The following is a 19,549-nucleotide window of genomic DNA, read 5'->3' on the forward strand; positions in this document are numbered from 1 at the left end:
TTTAAGGTTTATTTTACTCATTTGAAAAGCAGAGTAACAGAGAGAGGGAGAGATCTGCTGGCTCACTCCCTAAATGGCTGCAACAGTCAGGGCATGGCCAGGCTGAAGCCAGGAGCCAGAAAGTCCATCCAGGTCTCCCGAATAGGTGGCAGGGATGCAAGTTCTTGGGCCGTCTTCCACTGCTTTCCCATGTGTGTTAGTAGGAAGCTGGATAGGAATCAGACCAACCAGGACTCCACCCCATGCTCCAGTATGGGATCCAGTGTTGCAAGTGGCAGCTTAGCCAGCTGTACCACAGCACTGGTCCTGTATTATTCTTTTTCTGTAAGAGACAGAATACCACCCATACACACCTAACACATTTAAGAAATGAAGGTGTTGCCAACTATGATTTCATATGACCCATGAGTTAGTAGAAAGAGCTTGACTTAGCGGAGATAGGGGCAGACTGACTTTCCATATGGGAGGGCTTCTAAAGCATAATCGTGGAAACTGCAGAGGCAATGCTACGATAAACAGGATGGGTTCAGGCATGCTTGACCAGAAAGCCAAACTGAGGGTTTTAACTTCAGGGTAATAAGTAGTTTGTGTCCCACTTTAGGTTCATGTACTTTTTGCCTAAAGCAGTGTCCCGATGACAGACAAAGGCCTTTTATAGGAAATTAGTCCACTGCCATAGCAAAAAAAAAAAATCTGAAGAAGCAGAGATTTAATGAAAGTCTGGACAATGGTAATAGTTGTGGAAATAGAGAAGAAACCATTTGAGCTATGTGGATGTCAAAAGTTTAAGTGGTGCCTTTATATTAAATTGATATTCTTTCTGGTTTTATTACTTATAGCACTTTCTCAAAAACAATAGTAAAAGGTGCCAAAAGGGCAGGAAAAATGACAATTGGGCGACAGTATTTATTGAAAAGGAGGACAGGGACAATTGTGGAAGAGAGAGTAAATCGTCCAGGATGGAATGAAGAAGATGACATTTCTGGTACGTAAGAATTCGTTTTTCCTTTATGGTTCAACTTTACTCTTTCTTCTTTATGAAACTAAGACATAGTTGATTTAAACCTTGACTCACAAATACCTAGATCGCATTGGAAGCTTGGAAGTACTTGTCAGCTTCTTGAAACTGGAAAATAAGTATTTTTTCAATATTCCATTGTTCAGATAAGATTTTGTTATCTAAATCTATATTTTGGCCATTTTGTGTGGGTCTCATAAAAGGGAAAAAGAAGGAAATGCCACTGCATGGGAAATTATAGAGAATATATACAGGTATAGGATAATTTACTGCATCTTACTCTTACAGAATAAGAGAATAAGAACAGTGAGTGTTTAAAGTTGAATATTTAGATTGTGGTAATTTGAGTTTTGGTGGGTATTCTTAAACAAAATGGAGACCTAAGATGAAGGAATTCTCAAGTAAAAACTACCAGCTAACTTCTTAAAAGGGAAAAAAACTACCAGCTAACTTCTTAAAAGGACAGAATTTGGGCAGTTAAGATACTGCTCAGTTGGGAAGCTAGCTATAAAAACCAACCAGTAGCAAAGTGTGTTCTTTTTTTTTTTTTTTTTTTCTTTTTGACAGGGAGAGTGGACAGTAGAGGGAGACAGAGAGAAAGGTCTTCCTTTTTGCCGTTGGTTCACCCTCCAATGGCTGCCGCGGTAGGCGTGCTGCGGCCGGCACACTGCGCTGTTCCGATGGCAGGAGCCAGGTGCTTCTCCTGGTCTCCCATGGGGTGCAGGGCCCAAGCACTTGGGCCATCCTCCACTGCCTTCTCTGGCCACAGCAGAGAGCTGGCCTGGAAGAGGGGCAACCGGGACAGGATCGGTGCCCCGACCGGGACTAGAACCCCGTGTGCCGGCGCCGCAAGGCGGAGGATTAGCCTACTGAGCCGCGGCGCCAGCCACAAAGTGTGTTCTTGAATGATAGTTACCTATTCTTAACCCCAGTATTGAGTGTGCTATGTAAGTAGCACCACAGAGAATGAGAACTAATGGGAAGCAGAGTGCCCTTCTACTCTTCCTTCTCAGGATCTTAGAGGCAGCAACTGCTACTACTTACAACATTTTAGGAAAAAAAAAAAATCACCTTTAAGGAGCAGACTGGCTACAAAGCCTCCAGCTCAGTTTGGTAGGACAAAGAACCTCAGTGACTGAATGTAAGTACGCATGCCCTGTATAAGAATGTGTGCATACAAGCTTGTATTTGGGGGCCGAGAAGATCCACCATTACGTGCTGAAGTGACCATATGTTGGAATCCTAGCCTTCTCAGTCCTGTGTAAAACCATACAAGTACCAGTGCTACCCATCACTGTTGACTCTTCAAGTTCAAAGCTTTGATGATTTCACAGGACAAAAACTAGTATTCTATGATAGTTGTTCCTCTAAGAGATCAAATTGTGTAATATTCTCTGCTCCTCTGAAAATGAAATGCTGACTGGTATCTGATTACATTGTATTGCAAAGTTCACAAGTTAAAACACAGTTTTATATTTGTAGGGATACATGTTAGATTGTTCTTTTTCTTTTGATGGGAGAAAACTATAGCTTTCCCTTGCATATTAATTTGAGTACGTGTCCAAAAACTTCAAAAGCTTGATTTGATTTGACTTCTATCACCTTAAAAATAAATAGGAAAGTAAATTAGGACATTTACCAACCTGGAATTTCTTTTAAATTAGAACACACAGTACAAACTAGGAATTTCATTTTTTTAAATACTCCCTGAAATATTTGATTATTGAGTAAATTCTTCCACATCTAAAATATTCAGGGAGTCTGTAACCTGTGATTGCAAAACTGTGAGGGAATTTCCCATGAATACCACTTCCTTCAGCAGAAATATTTCCAAGAAAAAGACTGTAATTTATATTGCTCTAAGAAAAGATTTTTTTTCCTTCTGGTGACTTCTGATTAATCTAGAAATTACTAATAAAAGTTTATGCTCTGAAAAATAAGCTGAAACCTGGGTGATAAGTTTGTATAATGATCATATTAAAGATAAACGTTACCAATAGGTTAGCTCTGACCAAGTGTGGGTATTTTTATAAGGTCCTAAATAAAGATAACTGTCATCTGGCATAAATGAGCAAGCTTGATTGAAACAGAAAATTTGGATGATTAATTCAAAATTATATTGTTTTTGAAATCATTTAAATGAGAGTTTTAGTTATTACTGATATTTCATCTCCTATTACTGCTTTCTGTTTATTTGAATATGGTTCTTCATTGATGTTATATGATTTATTTTATGACATACATAACAATCAAAAGCCCTAATATAAACCCCTCTTTGAGGATCCTTTTTTTAAAAGTTTTTAACCTGTTATTTTGATCGCTTCTTCAAAACCTGTCTCTGTCATCAGTTTCAGATGAGAGTGAACTTCCCACAAGCACCACCTTGAAAGCCTCAGAGAAGTCTACAATGGAACAGTTAGTGGAAAAAGCTTGTTTTAGAGATTATCAGCGTTTAGGTTTGGGAACCATAAGTGGCAGCTCTTCTCGTTCTAAACCAGAGTATTTTCGAATCACTGCCTCCAACAGGATGTATTCACTATGCCGAAGGTAAGTCTGTTGGGGGGCGCTAAAATGAGAATTTCTTTCCTTTTTTCCCATTTGAGTCTTGAGTGAGCTGTTTACATCCATAACTAGAGACACATAAAAATCTCCAGGGATATGTTTATTTAAGATACTTGCATACAGCATGAGCAAGCTGATCTTATCAGCATTCTCAGAAGAACAGCTACATCACTGAAAAGTGTTCTTGTTGAGTTAAAAGGCAAAAAAAATCCAAGTTCTTTGTCCCCTTTATGAATTTCCCTTAGTTGCCTTTCTCTTCCCACTTTGCCCTTTTACTAGCATGCCTACAGGGAACATACAGTAAGAATAGCAATTACCCAAGCTGATGGGCAAGGTGAAACTATGCTTAAAGGCCAGAGGTCCACACACTTTTTCTGTAGAAGGCCAGATAGTAAATATTTTCCGTATGTGAGCCATGGGTCTCTTGTTGAAACTACTTAACTCTTCCCCAGAAGCAATGTATAGACAGTGAGGAAATGAATGAGTATAGCCAGTTTGGGCCCACTGGCTATAATTTACAGGTCCAGGTATAGGCAAGGCTTTCTTTTATTGTCTAATTAGAATATTTTCAAAGGAATATTGCTTAAAGAAACTACATGAACTCATTTTCTTTTTTATCCTTGTCATCTCTTACTGTTTTTCAAATGTTAAATCCTGTTTCATGCTTAACCTATGTAAATATATATTTTCTAGAACCAAATTTCTGCCAAGTACAAGTTTAGTCACTTTGATTTCCAGATAAGTTGCTGTCTTTGCATTTATAAATCCCTGCTTTGATTAAATAGCACACTATAATTTGGAAGCCTTGTACATACTTTGGTGTTTTTTTTTTCTCCAAAGAAACCTTTTATTTAATAAGTACAACTTTAGGAATATAGTGATTCTTCCCACCATGCCCGCCCTCCCAATCCCAGTCCCATTCTCCATTAAGATTCATTTTCAATTAACTTTACAAACAGAAGACCAACTCTATACTAAGTAAAGATTTCAACAATTGGCACACACACAAATGTTTGAGAACAAATTTTATAGTTAATTCTCATAATACAACTCATTGAGGACAAAGTCCTGCATGGGAAGTGCACAATGATTCCTGTTGTTAATTTAACAATTAACACTCTTATGTATGGTGTCAGTGATCACCCACGGTTCTTGACATAAGCTGCCAAGGCTATGGAATCCCCAGTCTCTGTCAGTATTTAGACAAGGCCATAAGCAAAGTGGAAGTTCTCTCCTCCCTTCAGAGAAAAGTACATCCTTCTTTGATGGCCCCTTCTTTCCACTGGGATCTTGTTCACAGAGATCCTTCATGAAAGTTATTTGTTTGCCACAGTGTCGTGGCTTTCTGTGCCTGAAATGCTCTCATGGGCTTTTCAACCAGATCAGAATGCCTTAAGGGCTCATTCTGAGACCAGAGTTCTATTTAAAGTGATTATCATTCTATGAGTCTGCTCTGTGGACTGCTTCCCATATTGGAACATTCTCTCCTTTTTAATTCTATTATTATTACCAACCCTTGATCTTATTTATATAAACATTTTAACACCTAATCCTATCTATATGATCACCTTAACACTTAATATGCTCACTTTAACACTTTAAGATGGTATTTTTACCACCCAGTTTAATGGGATTTGGGGTCCTATGGCAAGTTTTTAAGCTGTACCCTTAGAAGTAAATTTGTAGGAATATATGCAGGACTTTACAGCTTTACAGTTGCAGACTTCCTCTTACCTCTCTTATTCACACTATTATTTTTTACTGAGATCTATTTTCAATTGACTTTATATACATATGATTAATTCTATGTTAAGTAAAGAGTTCAACAAATAGATTGGAGAAAAGAAATAACAACTGTTCCTCGACAATCAAGACAAGGATTATTCAAATCATTGCTTCTCAAAGTATCAATTTCACTTTTAGGTGCTCTATTAGTTATCACAGATCAGGGAGAACATATGGTATTTGTCCCTTTGGAACTCATTTGTAACTTATGGCTTATTTATTATTATTAATAACTCATGGCTTATTTCACTAAGCATGATATTATCCAGAGGCATCCATTTTGTTGCACATATCCCATAATTTCTTTATCTAGTCTTCCTTGATAAGTATTTAGGTTGATTCCATGTCTTAACTATTGTGAATTGAGCTGAAATAAACATGGGGGTGCAGATAACTTTTTTTTTTTTTGACAGGCAGAGTGGACAGTGAGAGAGAGAGACAGAGAGAAAGGTCTTCCTTTTGCCGTTGGTTCACCCTCCAATGGCCGCCGCAGTAGGCGCACTGCGGCCGGCGCACTGCGCTGATCCGATGGCAGGAGCCAGGTGCTTTCCCTGGTCTCCCATGGGGTGCAGGGCCCAAGGACCTGGGCCATCCTCCACTGCACTCCCTGGCCACAGCAGAGAGCTGGCCTGGAAGAGGGGCAACCGGGACAGGATCGGTGCCCCGACCGGGATTAGAACCCGGTGTGCCGGCGCCGCAAGGCGGAGGATTAGCCTAGTATTTGCTGATTTCATTTCCCTTGGTTAAATTTCCAGTGAATGGAAGATTCATTCTCTCTCTCTCTCTCTCTCTCTCTCTCTTTCTCTGCCTCTCCTTCTCTCTCTGTGTAACTCTGACTTTCAAATAAATAAATAAATCTTTAAAAAAAAAGTTCTTTCTCAGCTGTGGCATTGTCTGTGTATACAAAGGCTGCTGATTTTTGTGTATTGATTTTATATCTGGCTACTTTACCAACTCTTCTGTGAGTTCCAATAGTCTCTTAGTGGAGTCTTTTGAATCTCCTATATATAGAATCATGTCATCTGCAAATAGATAGTTTGATTTCCTCTTTCCCAATTTGTATTCCTTTGATTTCTTTTTCTTGCCTAATGGCTCTGGCTAAAACTTCCAAGACTATATTGAATAGCAGTGGTGAAAGTTGGCATCCTTGTCTGGTTCTGGATCTCAGTGGGAATGTTTCCAACTTTTCCTCATTCAATAGTTTGCTAGCCATGGGTTTGCCTTGATGCTGTTGAAGAATGTTCTTTCTATACTCAATTTGCTCAGAGTTTTCGTCATGAAAGGGTGTTGTATTTTATCAAATGCTTTCTCTGCATTTATTGAGATAATCATATGGTGTTTGTTCTTAAGTTTGATAATGTGATGTATCACATTGATTGATTTGCAAATGTTGAAGCATCTCTGCATACCAAGGATAAATCCCACTTTGTCCAGGTGAATGGTCTTTTTGATGTGCTTTTGGATTCAATTGGCTAGAATTTTGTTGAGGAATTTTACATCTAGGCTTATCAAGGAAATTGATCTATAGTTCTCTTTCTCTGTTGTATCTTTCCTAGGTTTAGGAATTAAGGTAATGCTGGATTCATAGAAAGAATTTGAGAGGATTCCCTCCCTTTCAATTGTTTTGAATATCTTGAGAAGAATTGGCAGTTAGTTGTTCTTTTAAATGTCTGGTAGAATTCAGCACTGAAGCCATTTGGTCCCAGGCTTTTCTTTGTTGGAAGACTTTATTAATGATTCAGTTTCCGTCTTTGTAATGGGTCTGTTAAGGTTTTCTATGTCTTCATGGCTCAATTTAGATAGGTTGTACATGTCCACGAATCTATCCATTTCTTCTAGGTTTCCCAATTTGTTGGCATACAGCTCTTTGTAGTAATTTCTGATGATTCTTTTTATTTTTGAGGTATCTGTTGTTATATTTCCTTTTCATCTCTAATTTTATTGATTTGGGTCTTTTTTTTTTTTTTGGTATGTTGAGCCAATGCCTTGTCAATTTTGTTTATTTTTTCAAAAAACCAGCTCTTCATTTTGCTGATCTTTTGTATTTTTGTTTTCAATTTTGTTTATTTTTTCTCTAATTTTAATTATTTCTTTTCTCCTACTAGTTTTGGGTTTGTTTTTTGTTGTTTTTCATTTATTTGGTGCGTTTCCAATTTCTTAATGTGGGCACCAATTGCTATAAACTTTTCTCTTAACAATGCTTTTGCTGTATCCCATAATTTTGGATATGTTGTATTGTCTTCATTTGTTTTCAGAAATTTTTGATTTCTCTTTTGATTTATTCTATGACACACTGTTCATTCAGGAGCATGTTGTTCAGTCTTTGTGTATTTGCATATGTTCTAGAGATTCCTGAGTTGCTGATTTGTAGCTTCATTCCATTGTGGTCTGAGAAGGTACATGGTATGATTTTGATTTTTTTTTAATTTGTTGGGACTTGCTTTATGGCCTAGCATGTAGTCAATCCTAGAGAAAGTTCCATGCACTGCTGAGAAGAATGTTTATTCTGCAACTGTAGGATGAAAAGTTTTGTAGATATATGTTAGGTCCATTTGATTTATAGTATCGATTAACTCTGCTGTTTCCTTGCTGGTTGATCTGTCCATTGCTGAAAGTGGGGTATTGAAGTCCCCCATTACTATGAATCTATGTCTCCCTTTATATCCCTTAACACTTCTTTTAAATAGCCAGGTGCCCTGTAATTCAGTGCATGTACGTTTATAATAGTTATATCTTCCTATTAAACTGATCCCTTAATCATTACATAGTGCCCTTCTTTGTCTCTTTTAACAGTTTTTGTGTCGAAATCTATTTTTTCTAAGATTAGGATGGTTACATTGGCTCTTTTTTGGTTTCTGTTAGCACAGAATACCCTTTCCATCCTTTGACTTTCAGTCTGCATGCATCTTTGTTGGTGAGATATATTTATTGGTAGGCAGCAAACAGATGGCTTTTGTTTTTAAATCCATTCATCCAGTCTGTGTCTTTTAACTGGAGAGTTGAGGCCATTTACATTCAAGGTGACTATTGATAAATAACGACTTTGCCCTGCCATATTTCCATAAATATTCCTATTGTTTACTTTGGATTTCCTTTGTACCTTTACTGAGAGATTTCCTTCCTTTTCCTTCTTTTGTGGTGATGACCATGTTTCTGTGTTTCTGTGTGTAGCACATCCTTAAGCATCTTTTGCAGGGCTAGACTGGTGGGGACAAATTCTTTTAATTTCTGTTTGTCATGGAAGGTCTTTCTTTCACCTTTGTTCATAAATGAGAGCTTTGTAGGGTATAGTATTCTTGGTTGACATTTTTTTTCTCTTAAGACTTGGACTATATCTTGCCATTCTCTCCTAGCCTGTAGGGTTTCTGATGAGAATTACACTGTGAGTCTAATTGGAGATCCTTTGAAAGTAATCTAACATTTCTCCTATGCACATTTTAGAATCTTGTATTTATATTTTACTGTGCAGAGTTTGATTACAATGTGTCATGGTGAAAATCTTCTCTGGTCATGTCTATTAGGAGTTCTGTGTGCTTCCTGTACTTGGATGTCCCTTTTCTTTTTCCAAATTGGGGAAATTTTCTGTTATTATTTCACTAAAAAGATCTTCTGATCCTTTCTCTCTTTCCAAGCCTTCAGGAACTCCTAGAACCCGTATGTTGGGTCATTTGATAGTATCCTATAGACTCCCAACAGTATTTTTTTAGTTTTCTAATTTCTTCTTCTTGTGTTTGGTCTGACTGTATAATTTCCTATGCTTTGTCTTCTAAGTCGGATATTCTTTCTTCTGTTTCACCGATTCTGTTGTCAAGACTTTCCACTGCATTTTTTTATTTGTTCTATTGAATTCTTCATTTCCAAGATTTCATTTTGATTTCTCTTTAAGAGTTCAATTTTGTGGAAGAAATTTTCTTTCATGTCATTAAGTATTTCATTAGTTCGTACGTTTGCTTCTGATTACCTCTAAGTAATCCTATGATCAATTTTTTGAATTCCATTTCTGGCATTTCTCTATCTCTGGCATTTCTTCAATCTCATCATCTTCACAATCTAGTATTAAAGTGTTTTGTTCTTTTGGGGGCATTATGTTGTTTTCCTTATTCTTGTTTCTTGAATTGGTGCATTTGTGATTTGGCATTTGTGGTGGTTTCTTTGTTTTTTTCCACTATGGTAGTTTTTATCTTTGGACTATGAGTAGATTAGTGGAGTGTCTGCTTTCAGGGAATACCTAGAGGCATGTGGTGGCTGTGGCCAAGGAGTTCTGTTCTGTGCTCCAGGGTGAAGGACATGTCTGAGGTAACACACCCAAGTTTGGTGCAATGAATCTCCTCTTTTTTTTTTTAATCAGAGGAGAGGTTTGTTCTTGTCTGTTGGTGTAGACTCAGCTGAGTTCCTCTCCTCAAAGAAGCCCAGTGCCTGGATGCTAGCCCCAGTGGGTATATTATTTGTCCACTCTGCCACAAGAACCACAAAAAGGCTCTGTGCAATCGTCATTGTAAGCTCAAATTCCCCAGCAATGTCACTTGCCAGGTAACCAGGGAGCACTGATCATGTGGAGCCTCCCTCAGTGACTGCCCAATGTCCCAGCCACACCCTAAGTCCTCCTACACAGCCTCAGTGTTTCCACAGTCCCAGTACACAACAAAGGATTCCCACATTCACGAGCACGCAGCCCCCTGTCTGTTCCCACCAGCCCCAGGAGTCTCTGCTTGGCTGGTTGCTGGGCATGGACACGAGCTAGCGCAGCTGTTACGTATGTCCAAAATGGCGCCTGCCCTCTATCAGCTTGTTACAGGATGCCATTGCAATGTGATCAGGGAGAGAGAAAGTGTGCTCCCCGTTTTGTTTTTTCTACTCATTCTACTCATTGGCACACTGTCCCCCATGGGCTCCAAGCTGGATTCCCTCTAAGCACTTCCTGCAGCTTTTTTGCCAGTGGCTTGGGCTGCTGTAGTCTGATCTCACCTCACTCTCCAACACTGGTGTGGAGGCTCTCCCTTACTGGGGTCTGAGTTGTGTGTGTCCTCGCCCTCCACTGTGTCCCTCCAATTTGCATGCAGTTTCTTCTGCTGTTTTCGCCCTAGCTCTTCCCTGAGACTGTACTCTCTCCACTTTTTTTAAAACTATCTTCTCCTATTGTTGTACCTGAGCTAGTGCAAACAAAGGAGTATCACGCATTGATAAAATTTGATGGTCCTTTATTGCAGGTGGCAGAGATTGGGCTTATACCCTAAAGACTCTTGACCCCGAAGTCCAAAGCAACAGGGTTTATACAGGCACAAACCACAAAACCAGAAGGGAAATACATGGTTGCTAGGATCAGGGAGGAATACATGGTTACTGGGGTCAAGCTGACCTAAAACCTATGTGAAACTAATATCAATTATAATATTTTTTTAAGATTTATTTTATTTATTTGAAAGACAGAGTTACAGAGAGAGGTAGAGAGAGAGGTCTTCCATCCACTGGTTCACTCCCCAGATGACACCTGATACAGAGGTTTATTTAGATTATGTGAACCAAAAATGTATTTTGAATTGACTAAGTAGCTTAAATTTATGAGCAATCTTATAAGTCAATTAAAAGAGCTCTTAACAAACATATACTAGACATATAATATGTACACATATAACACATAACATACATTACAGAATAGAATAATAAAACAGCCTTAATAACAGCTTTTTAAGATCTTTAACTGTTTAAATTACCAATTAATTAGATTGCTTTTTGTTTTTAGTAACCTGAATTAACCATATTTTTTTTAGATGGAACTTGTTAAACTTTGACTTTATCTATTTGTAGAGCCATATCAAAGTACTGAATATAATAAAGGTAGGAAAAAGAAATCCTTTGAAACCTAAAAGAGGACACATTTAAACACAGAACCAACAATGTTTTAATTTTTATGAGCAGTAAATCTGATTTTTAGTGTTTAGAGGAAAATACAAAACTGCGAATGACAAAAGGCTTTAAATAGCCATGGTTAAAATTATAAAACTTATTAACCAACAAGAAGAGTCACTTGTTTACTCCACACAGTATTTTAGAAAGTACCTGTAGGGGCCGGCGCCATGGCTCACTTGGTTAATCCTCTGCCTGCGGCGCCAGCATCGCATATGGGCGCCGGGTTCTAGTCCCGTTTGCTCCTCTTCCAGTCCAGCTCTCTGCTGTGGCCCGGGAAGGCAGTGGAGGATGGCCCAAGTGCTTGGACTCCTGTACCTGCATCAGAGACCAGGAGGAAGCACCTGGCTCCTAGCTTCAGATTGGCGTAGTTCCGGCCGTAGCAGCCATTTGGGGAGTAAACCAACGGAAGGAAGACCTTTCTCTCTGTCTCTCAGTCTCTCGCTGTCTAACTCTATGTATCAAAGAAAGAAAGAAAGAAAGAGAGAGAGAGAGAGAGAAAGGAGGGAGGGAGAGAGGGAGGGAGGGAGGGAGGGAGGGAAGGAAGGAAGGAAGGAAGGAAAAAAGGAAAAAGCAGGAGGCACAGAGTGTTGCTCATCAAAAAAAAAAAGTACTTGTAAGATTTTATTAAACATGTATCCCTTTTTAGTGCTCTGGACCTTTTTTTTTTTTTTTTTTTTTTTTTTGTTAAGACAACCATTGTGACTAACAACACAACAAAATTATTAGACTTTTGTAGCTTTTGGACATTTTTATGAGGAGCATTGATATAGACCAGATTTTATTAGTGTTACAAAGTGATCATTTAAATGTTTTAGAATGAGCATATATTTAGCCAAACCATAATTCTTTTAATAAAAACACAGCTGTTTTTAAGCAATCAGAATTTAAGGAGAGACAGAGGACACCAATAGGATACAAAGTTGATGTTTCTTTGTCACTAAAATGGGAAATGAAATCCTTAATATGTTAGCACATGGAATCATCCCATAACTTGGAACAATTTTAGCAGAGTCAGAACTAGGAAAGAGAGGAGAGCTTACTGGATCCAGTTAGAAAACTGCCGGAGTCATCAATTAAATAAAAACTATTAAAAGGAGATATTATTTTAATAGATTTTAAAGATTATTTTAAAATATTTACTAATATATATATTATAAAACCTCATTGTTTTAAGAGAATCAGATTTTAATTAATAGCTTTTGTATTCAGAAAGTTTTTCATTACCTTTTGTGACTTTCTTACACCTTTTACAACTTAAACTTGTTTTTTTAATGTCTTTCTACAACTTAAATCTGTTTTCTATTTTTTAAAAAAGATTCATTTATTTATTTGAAAATCAGATTACACAGAGAGAGGAGAGGCAGAGAGAGAGAGAGAGAGAGAGGTCTTCCATCCACTGGTTCACGCCCCAATTGGCCATAATGGCTGGAGCTGCACCAATCCAATCCCAAGAGCCAAGAGCTTCTTCCAGGTCTCCCACATGGGTGCAGGGGCCCAATGACTTGGGCCATCTTCTGCTTTCCCAGGCCATAGCAGAGAGCTGGATGGAAAGAAAAGCAGCCGGGACTAGAACTGGCGCCCACATGGCATGCCAGCGCTTCAGGCCAGGGCGTCAACCCACTGCACCACAGTGCCGGCCCCAAACCTGTTTTTTAAACCTCTTCCTTAACCTTCCTTACCAAGAACAGTTTTATACTTGTGACCCCTTTTTATCTGCTGATTTCTTGATTTATATTGAAATAATCCTTTAAAATCTGTAAATTGACATTTTTTAAAATAAGATAACATATCAAATTTTAATCTTTGTTACTTTTTAACTAGTCTTGAATTATTTTTTATATATGGACTCTTATGAAAACATTTTTGTTAGACACATTTATCTCATTTACCTTTACCCAATTTATATTTAGCAGTTACACCTAGTGACTTACAATGTTTATATTATATTATATCTTTAACTGAATTAAGGTCAAAATTACATTTACATGAAATTTTAGTCTTTTTATAAAACTCCAGCTAGAAATCACTGACATAAACCAAAGATTGAAAAATCCACATCAGAGCTGATCACCCATTGTTATTTTTCATCCAGATTTATAAAAACACAAGCCACAAAACTTTGCCACGTTACAAGGCAATTTTTAAGGCAGTAGTCTTTCTAGATTTAAAAGAGAGAAATTTTTTAACATACACTGAAAAGGTGTCCCCTTAGACTGAGCAGAGCCCATGCTCAATGGAAGGGACAGAGAGACTCCAAAGACAAAGGAATAAAGGAGACAGGCAGGATAGGGACAAAAAATTTACCTCGTGGGATTATGAATGTAGACAGTGCATCAGAAAGTGGCCACAAAACAGGAACAGAAACCAGTATATCCAGGAAAGGCATTTCTTTAATCAGACCAACTCTCCAGAATGGAGACTGGATTGGCATCTCGTTAGACCTCCAGTACCCAGAAGGCTCCACCAGAAAACAAGAGTCAACTTACCAGAGGACCTGAGGCCAATTGGTCAGTGAAGAGGTCAAATTGAGCCTCCCAGGTCAGTGAATCAGTACACAGGGCCTTGAGACATCATCAGGGGGTACTTCCCTATGGCCAGAGCACCAACCTGGAAGGATTAGAGCGAGATCTTCCCAGAGGTGGTCTCTGGATCTCGCTGGGGCCTCCAAAATGTTATACCTGAGCAAGTGCAAATAATGGAGCACCACACATTGATAAAATTTGACAGTCCTTTATTGCTATTGCTGGAGAGTGGGCTCATGCCCTAATGAACTCTCAACCCCGAAGCCCAAAGCAACACGGTTTGTAAAGACAAAAACCACAAAATCGGGAGGGGAATACATGGTTACCAGGGTCAAGCTAAAACCTATGTGAAACTAGTCAATTATAATCTTAACAATACTAGTTACAATCTTAGCAATTTCAATTATAATATTGACATTAATCCAGGTATTGGTTTAAATGATATGTAGAACATAGGCAAATTATGTTTTTATCATTAACCCAAGTGTAGCCTGTCTGCCTCCAAGCTTGAGCGATCATGCTGGGGGTTTCTGTGCTTTGTCAAGTGTGATGCAGTTTGCCATGTGTGATGTAGTGTACTGCTATTGTCCGAGTGTATCATAATTTCAGACCAAAGTCTCACTGTGGGCGGGGAGGGTGCTTTCTCAAGATGGAGTCTCAGGTGCTCCAAAATGGAGTCCCTAGTGTCAAGGTGTTACTTCACTAGACTAGAGCAGCAAGCTTCCTTCCTACTCTGCCATCTTAATTCAATCCTTGTACATACTTTAGAAATTGTCTGGAGCTGGCATTATGGCATAGCAGGTAAAGCTGCTGCCTCTGGCACCAGCATCCCATATGGGCCCCAGCTTTGAGTCCTGGTTGCTCCACTGATGATCTAACTCCCTGCTAATGGCCTGGGAAAAGAAATGGAAGATGACTCAACTGCTTGGGCCCTTGCACCCACTTGGGAGACCTGGAAGACGCTCCTGGCTCCTGGCTTCAGTCTGGCCCAGCCCCAAGCAGCAGACAGTTGCAGCCATCTGGAGAATGAACCAGTGCATGGAAGATCCCTCTCCCTCGTTCTCTCTCTCTCTAACTCTAACTCTGACTTTCAAATAAATAAATAAATCTTTAAAAAAGAAAGAAGGTTGTCTTAATGTTACTATTAGGTTCAACCCTGCCATTCTTAAAGAATTATAGATGTGTTGTTTTAAATGGCAGTTTAAGTTTACAAATTCCAATTTGAAACTGGAGGAACAGGTTTGGAACATGGTTTGAGACTGTGGCCCAATAAACAGTTTGCACCAAGTACTAAAAAGTTGAAACTCTTTTTTTTTTTTTTTTTGACAGGCAGAGTGGATAGTGAGAGAGAGAGAGACAAAGAGAAAGGTCTTCCTTTTTGCCGTTGGTTCACCCTCCAATGGCCGCCGCGGTAGGCGCGCTGCGGCCAGCGCACCGCGCTGATCTGAAGCCAGGAGCCAGGTGCTTCTCCTGGTCTCCCATGGGGTGCAGGGCCCAAGCACTTGGGCCATCCTCCACTGCACTCCCAGGCCATAGCAGAGAGCTGGCCTGGAAGAGGGGCCACCGGGACAGGATCGGTGCCCCGACCGGGACTAGAACCCGGTGTGCCGGCGCCGCAAGGCGGAGGATTAGCCTAGTGAGCCGTGGCGCCGGCCAAAAGTTGAAACTCTTAATATGCAGTAATTTTCTTGGGATTCTGTCATTATTGTAGGTAAGTGCAAGTAGTATTGTTGAGGTATGATTATCCTGCTATTGGGCTAACTTTCTATCAAATTTATGCCTACCAGTGAGAAAACAGACCTCATTTATCAATTCAGTCTTCCAGAAACAAATAAAAATTTAATAGATGATTTGTTAGGACCCTTTTTTTTTTTATTTATTTATTTGAGAGGTAGAGTTACAGACAGTGAGAGAGACAGAGAAAAAGGTCTTCATTCTGTTGGTTCACTCCCCAGTTGGCCACAATGGCCAGAGCTGCACCAATTGAAGCCAGGAGTCAGATGCTTCTTCCCAGTCTCCCATGCGAGTGCAGGGGCCCAGCACTTGGGCCGTATTCTACTGCTTTTCCCAGGCCATAGCAGAGAGCTGGATTGGAAGAGAGGCAGCCATGACTAGAACTAGCGCCCATATGGGATACTGATGCTGCAGGCAGAGGATTAATCTACTGCACCATGGAGCCAGCCCCTAGAACCCTTTTTATATAAAGTGTTTATCGTGGTATAAAATCAGACATTCATCAAACTATTGGAAAGAAGAAAATAGAATAATAAAAATAATCCAAAATAAGGCAAGAAAGGATAGCAAAGGAAAAACAGAACAGATGGGACAATGAAATGCGTGTAGTAGGAGGGAAGATTTAAGTTGAAATATATGAATAATTTGTTAACTGAAAATTGATTCAATGCTCTGATTAACTGAAATAGATTATCATGTTGTTTTTTTTTTTCTTTAAGCTTTCTGCTGCTTTTAAGGGATGTAGCTAACATGCAAGAATTTATATAAAAAGGTAGGAAGTAAAAGGATGGAGAAAATACTATGCACAACTACCTATAAAAATGCTATTGTCACTATATAAATATCAAAGTAGACTTTAAAGAGCATTGTTAGTTCAGGAGATGCTGTGGCATAACTGGTTAAGCTACTACCTGTGACATGTGGATTGCTGGTTTATGTCCAGGCTACTCAGCTTCCAGTACAGCTTGCTGCTAATACACCTTGGAAGGCAGTAGAGGATAGCTCGAGTGCTTCTAGGACCCTGCCACCCATGTGGAAGACCAGAATAGAGTTTGTGGCTCCCTGGCTTCAGCCTTGCCCTAACCTGGCTGTGAAGCCATTTGAAGAGTGGACGGAAGATTTCTCTCTCTCTGTCTCTCCTTCACTCTCTGTCCCTTTGCCTTTTAAATAAATAAATAAATAAATTATGCCTTTTTCAAAAAGAATTATTAGTGACAAGGATAACAAAAGATTCACTCATTAAAACCAAGTAGGAATACAGAACATTTCACATTTGAAAATCAACTAGCATAATTTACCTACCACATTAAAAGGATTTTGAAAAATATATAGTAAGGTCATTAAATACAGAAAAACATTTCATATATATGTTTATGATTTCTAATTTTTTCTTTTTTTAAAGATTTTATTTATTTTTATTTGAAATACAGAGTTGCAGAGAGAGAAAGAGAAGTCCTCCACTTGCTGGTTCACTCCCCGAATGACCGCAATGGCTGGAGCTGGGCCCATCCAAAGCCAGGAGCCAGGAGCTTCTTCTAGGTCTCCTATGTGGGTGCAGGGGCCCAAGGACTTGGGCCATCTTTTACTGCTTTCCCAAGCCATCACAGAGCTGGATGGGAAGTGGAGCAGCAAGAACTCAAACTGGTGCCCATATGGGATGCTAGTACTGCAGGCGACAGCATTACCTACTATGCCACAGCACCAGCCCTTTCTAGTTTTTTAATATGGAAGAGATACCCCCTCTGCTGGCTCACTCTCCAAATGCCACAGCCCATACTAGGCCAGGCCAAAGCTAGGAGCCAGGGATTCAATTTGAGTCTAGTGTGTGAGTGGCAGAAACTAAGTACATAAGCCATCACCTGTTGCCTCTTAGGGTGCACATTAGTAGGAAGCTGGAATCTGGAGCAGAGCTGGGGCTCAAACCCAGGCACTCCAGTTTGGGATACAAGCATCCCCAAGTTGTGCCTTAACCATTATGCCAACATTAACATAACCTGACAACATTATTCTTTTTTTTTTTTTTTTTTTTTGACAGGCAGAGTGGATAGTGAGAGAGAGAGACAGAGAGAAAGGTCTTCCTTTTTGCCGTTGGTTCACCCTCCAATGGCTGCTGCGGCCGGTGCATCACGCTGATCCGAAGGCAGGAGCCAGGTGCTTCTCCTGGTCTCCCATGGGATGCAGGGCCCAAGGACTTGGGCCATCCTCCACTGCTTCCTGGGCCATAGCAGAGAGCTGGCCTGGAAGAGGGGCAACCGGGATAGAATCCGGCACCCCAACCGGGACTAGAACCTGGTGTGCCGGCACCGCAAGGTGGAGGATTAGCCTGTTGAGCCACAGCGCCGGCCAAACATTATTCTTTTTTTTTTTTTTAAGATTTATTTTATTTATTTGAAAGAGTTACAGAGAGAGATAGAGACAGAGAGAGAAGTCTTCCATCCTCTGGTACACTCCGCAGATGGCTGCAATGGCTGGGCCTGCGCCAATCCAAAGCCAGGAGCCAGGCGCTTCTTCCAGGTCTCCCATGTGGGCACAGGGGCCCAAGGACTTGGGCCATCTTCTGCTTTCCCAGGCCACAGCAGAGAGCTGGATGGGAAGAGAAGCAGCTGGGACTAGAACCGGTGCCCACATGGGATGCCGGCGCTTCGAGCTAGGGCATCAACCCACTGCACCACAGTGCCGGCCCCGACAACATTATTCTTAAAATAAAATGCTAGAAACTACTCAAGATCAACAGCAGTAGAATAGATAAATAAGTGGTAGTAGAATCACATGGTGAAATTCTATACTGTAATGAAAGTGAACAAACTAAACACAGTAACTAGGGTGGATCTCACAGACAAGATGTTGAGCAAAAGAAACCAGACACAAAATAATAAATTCTCTTGGTTCCTTTTATCTAGAATTTTTAAATGGGCGAAACTCATTGGTGGTGTTAACAGTCAGTTTAGTGGTAACCTTAAAAGAAGGGGAGAAATAGTGATTGGGAGGAGACGTGAGTGGGTCTTCTTGGTTGGTTGGTAATGGTTCATTTCTTTACATGGTTGGTATGACATGGATTTATTTTTGTGTAAGTTAGTTTATGCTTTGAGCATATGCATGTGAATTACTCTTGTCTAGGAAGTTTGCACAGCAGCTTCTGAAGCCCAGACTGCCTCGTGAGCTTTACTTTGGTACCTTTCATTACTGTATAAGGCTGGTACTGAGAGCGGCCTCTCCTGCTCTTCAGGCTCAGCACTGCTTGCCCCAGTGTCAGGGGATCTCCAGCTGTCCCTGAAGCCCAAGTCTGGGAGCAGCAGAGCCTTGGATCTTGTGTGTAAGAGAGCATGGTCCATGGAACTCATGTCCAGTGGGAGGAGAAGACACAAGTGAAGGAGTGTGCTGGTTCTTTGCTAGTTACTGAAGCAGCTCCTGGAGCCAATAGACATTACTCTCTGATGTTATACACATTATCATTGTGTCAGTAGCACAGGAAAACAGATATTAAAGTGGAGTTAAAAACTAAAGGTTCAAATCGTGAGACTGCTTTTCCAGCCTTCTTGAGAGATTGTGTCTGCAGCTTGGTCTTTTCATCAGTTTTCAGTGTTAGAAAAATACAAGCCTCAGCCTCATGGAGCACCAAGGTTCTATGCTTTCAGAATGCTTCCAAAGCTATCATTGAGTAAATACAGAAGGTTAAATTGGCATTCACTAAAGTAGTTGAAGATTATGATTTACTTGACTAGAAATTGGATTCCTCTCCTCTCTCAGCAATGGTTTATATAAAGATAAGCGCTTAGAAACTCTGGAAATGGATACTGGTGGTGGTTGCATAACTTTGTGAATGTATTTAATGCCACTGACTTGTACACTTTAAAAAGATAACATGAGGGGCTGGTGCTGTGGCGTAGTGGATAAAGCCACCGCCTGCAGTGCTGGCATTCCATATGGGTGCCAGTTTGAGTCCAGGCTGCTCCAATTCCAATCCAGCTCTCTGCTATAGCCTGGGAAAGCCGTTGAAGGTGTTTCAAGTCCTTAGGCCCCT

At 40.0% G+C, this 19,549-nt stretch overlaps 1 protein-coding gene across 4 annotated transcripts in view; it reads left to right on the forward strand.

Annotated features, from left to right (window-relative positions):
* The window catches only part of SBF2 (SET binding factor 2), a 544,097-nt gene that overhangs the window by 466,798 nt on the left and 57,750 nt on the right, over positions 1-19,549 (forward strand). For all 4 annotated transcript variants that reach the window (XM_062196513.1, XM_062196514.1, XM_062196516.1 and 1 more), the window contains 2 exons: positions 840-985; positions 3,367-3,565. In XM_062196513.1, coding sequence (XP_062052497.1) covers positions 840-985; positions 3,367-3,565 — 345 coding nt within the window. The remainder of the gene's footprint in view (positions 1-839; positions 986-3,366; positions 3,566-19,549) is intronic.

Source organism: Lepus europaeus, chromosome 7, assembly GCF_033115175.1.
Source record: "Lepus europaeus isolate LE1 chromosome 7, mLepTim1.pri, whole genome shotgun sequence".
In the NCBI taxonomy this organism is placed as follows: Eukaryota; Metazoa; Chordata; class Mammalia; order Lagomorpha; family Leporidae; genus Lepus; species Lepus europaeus.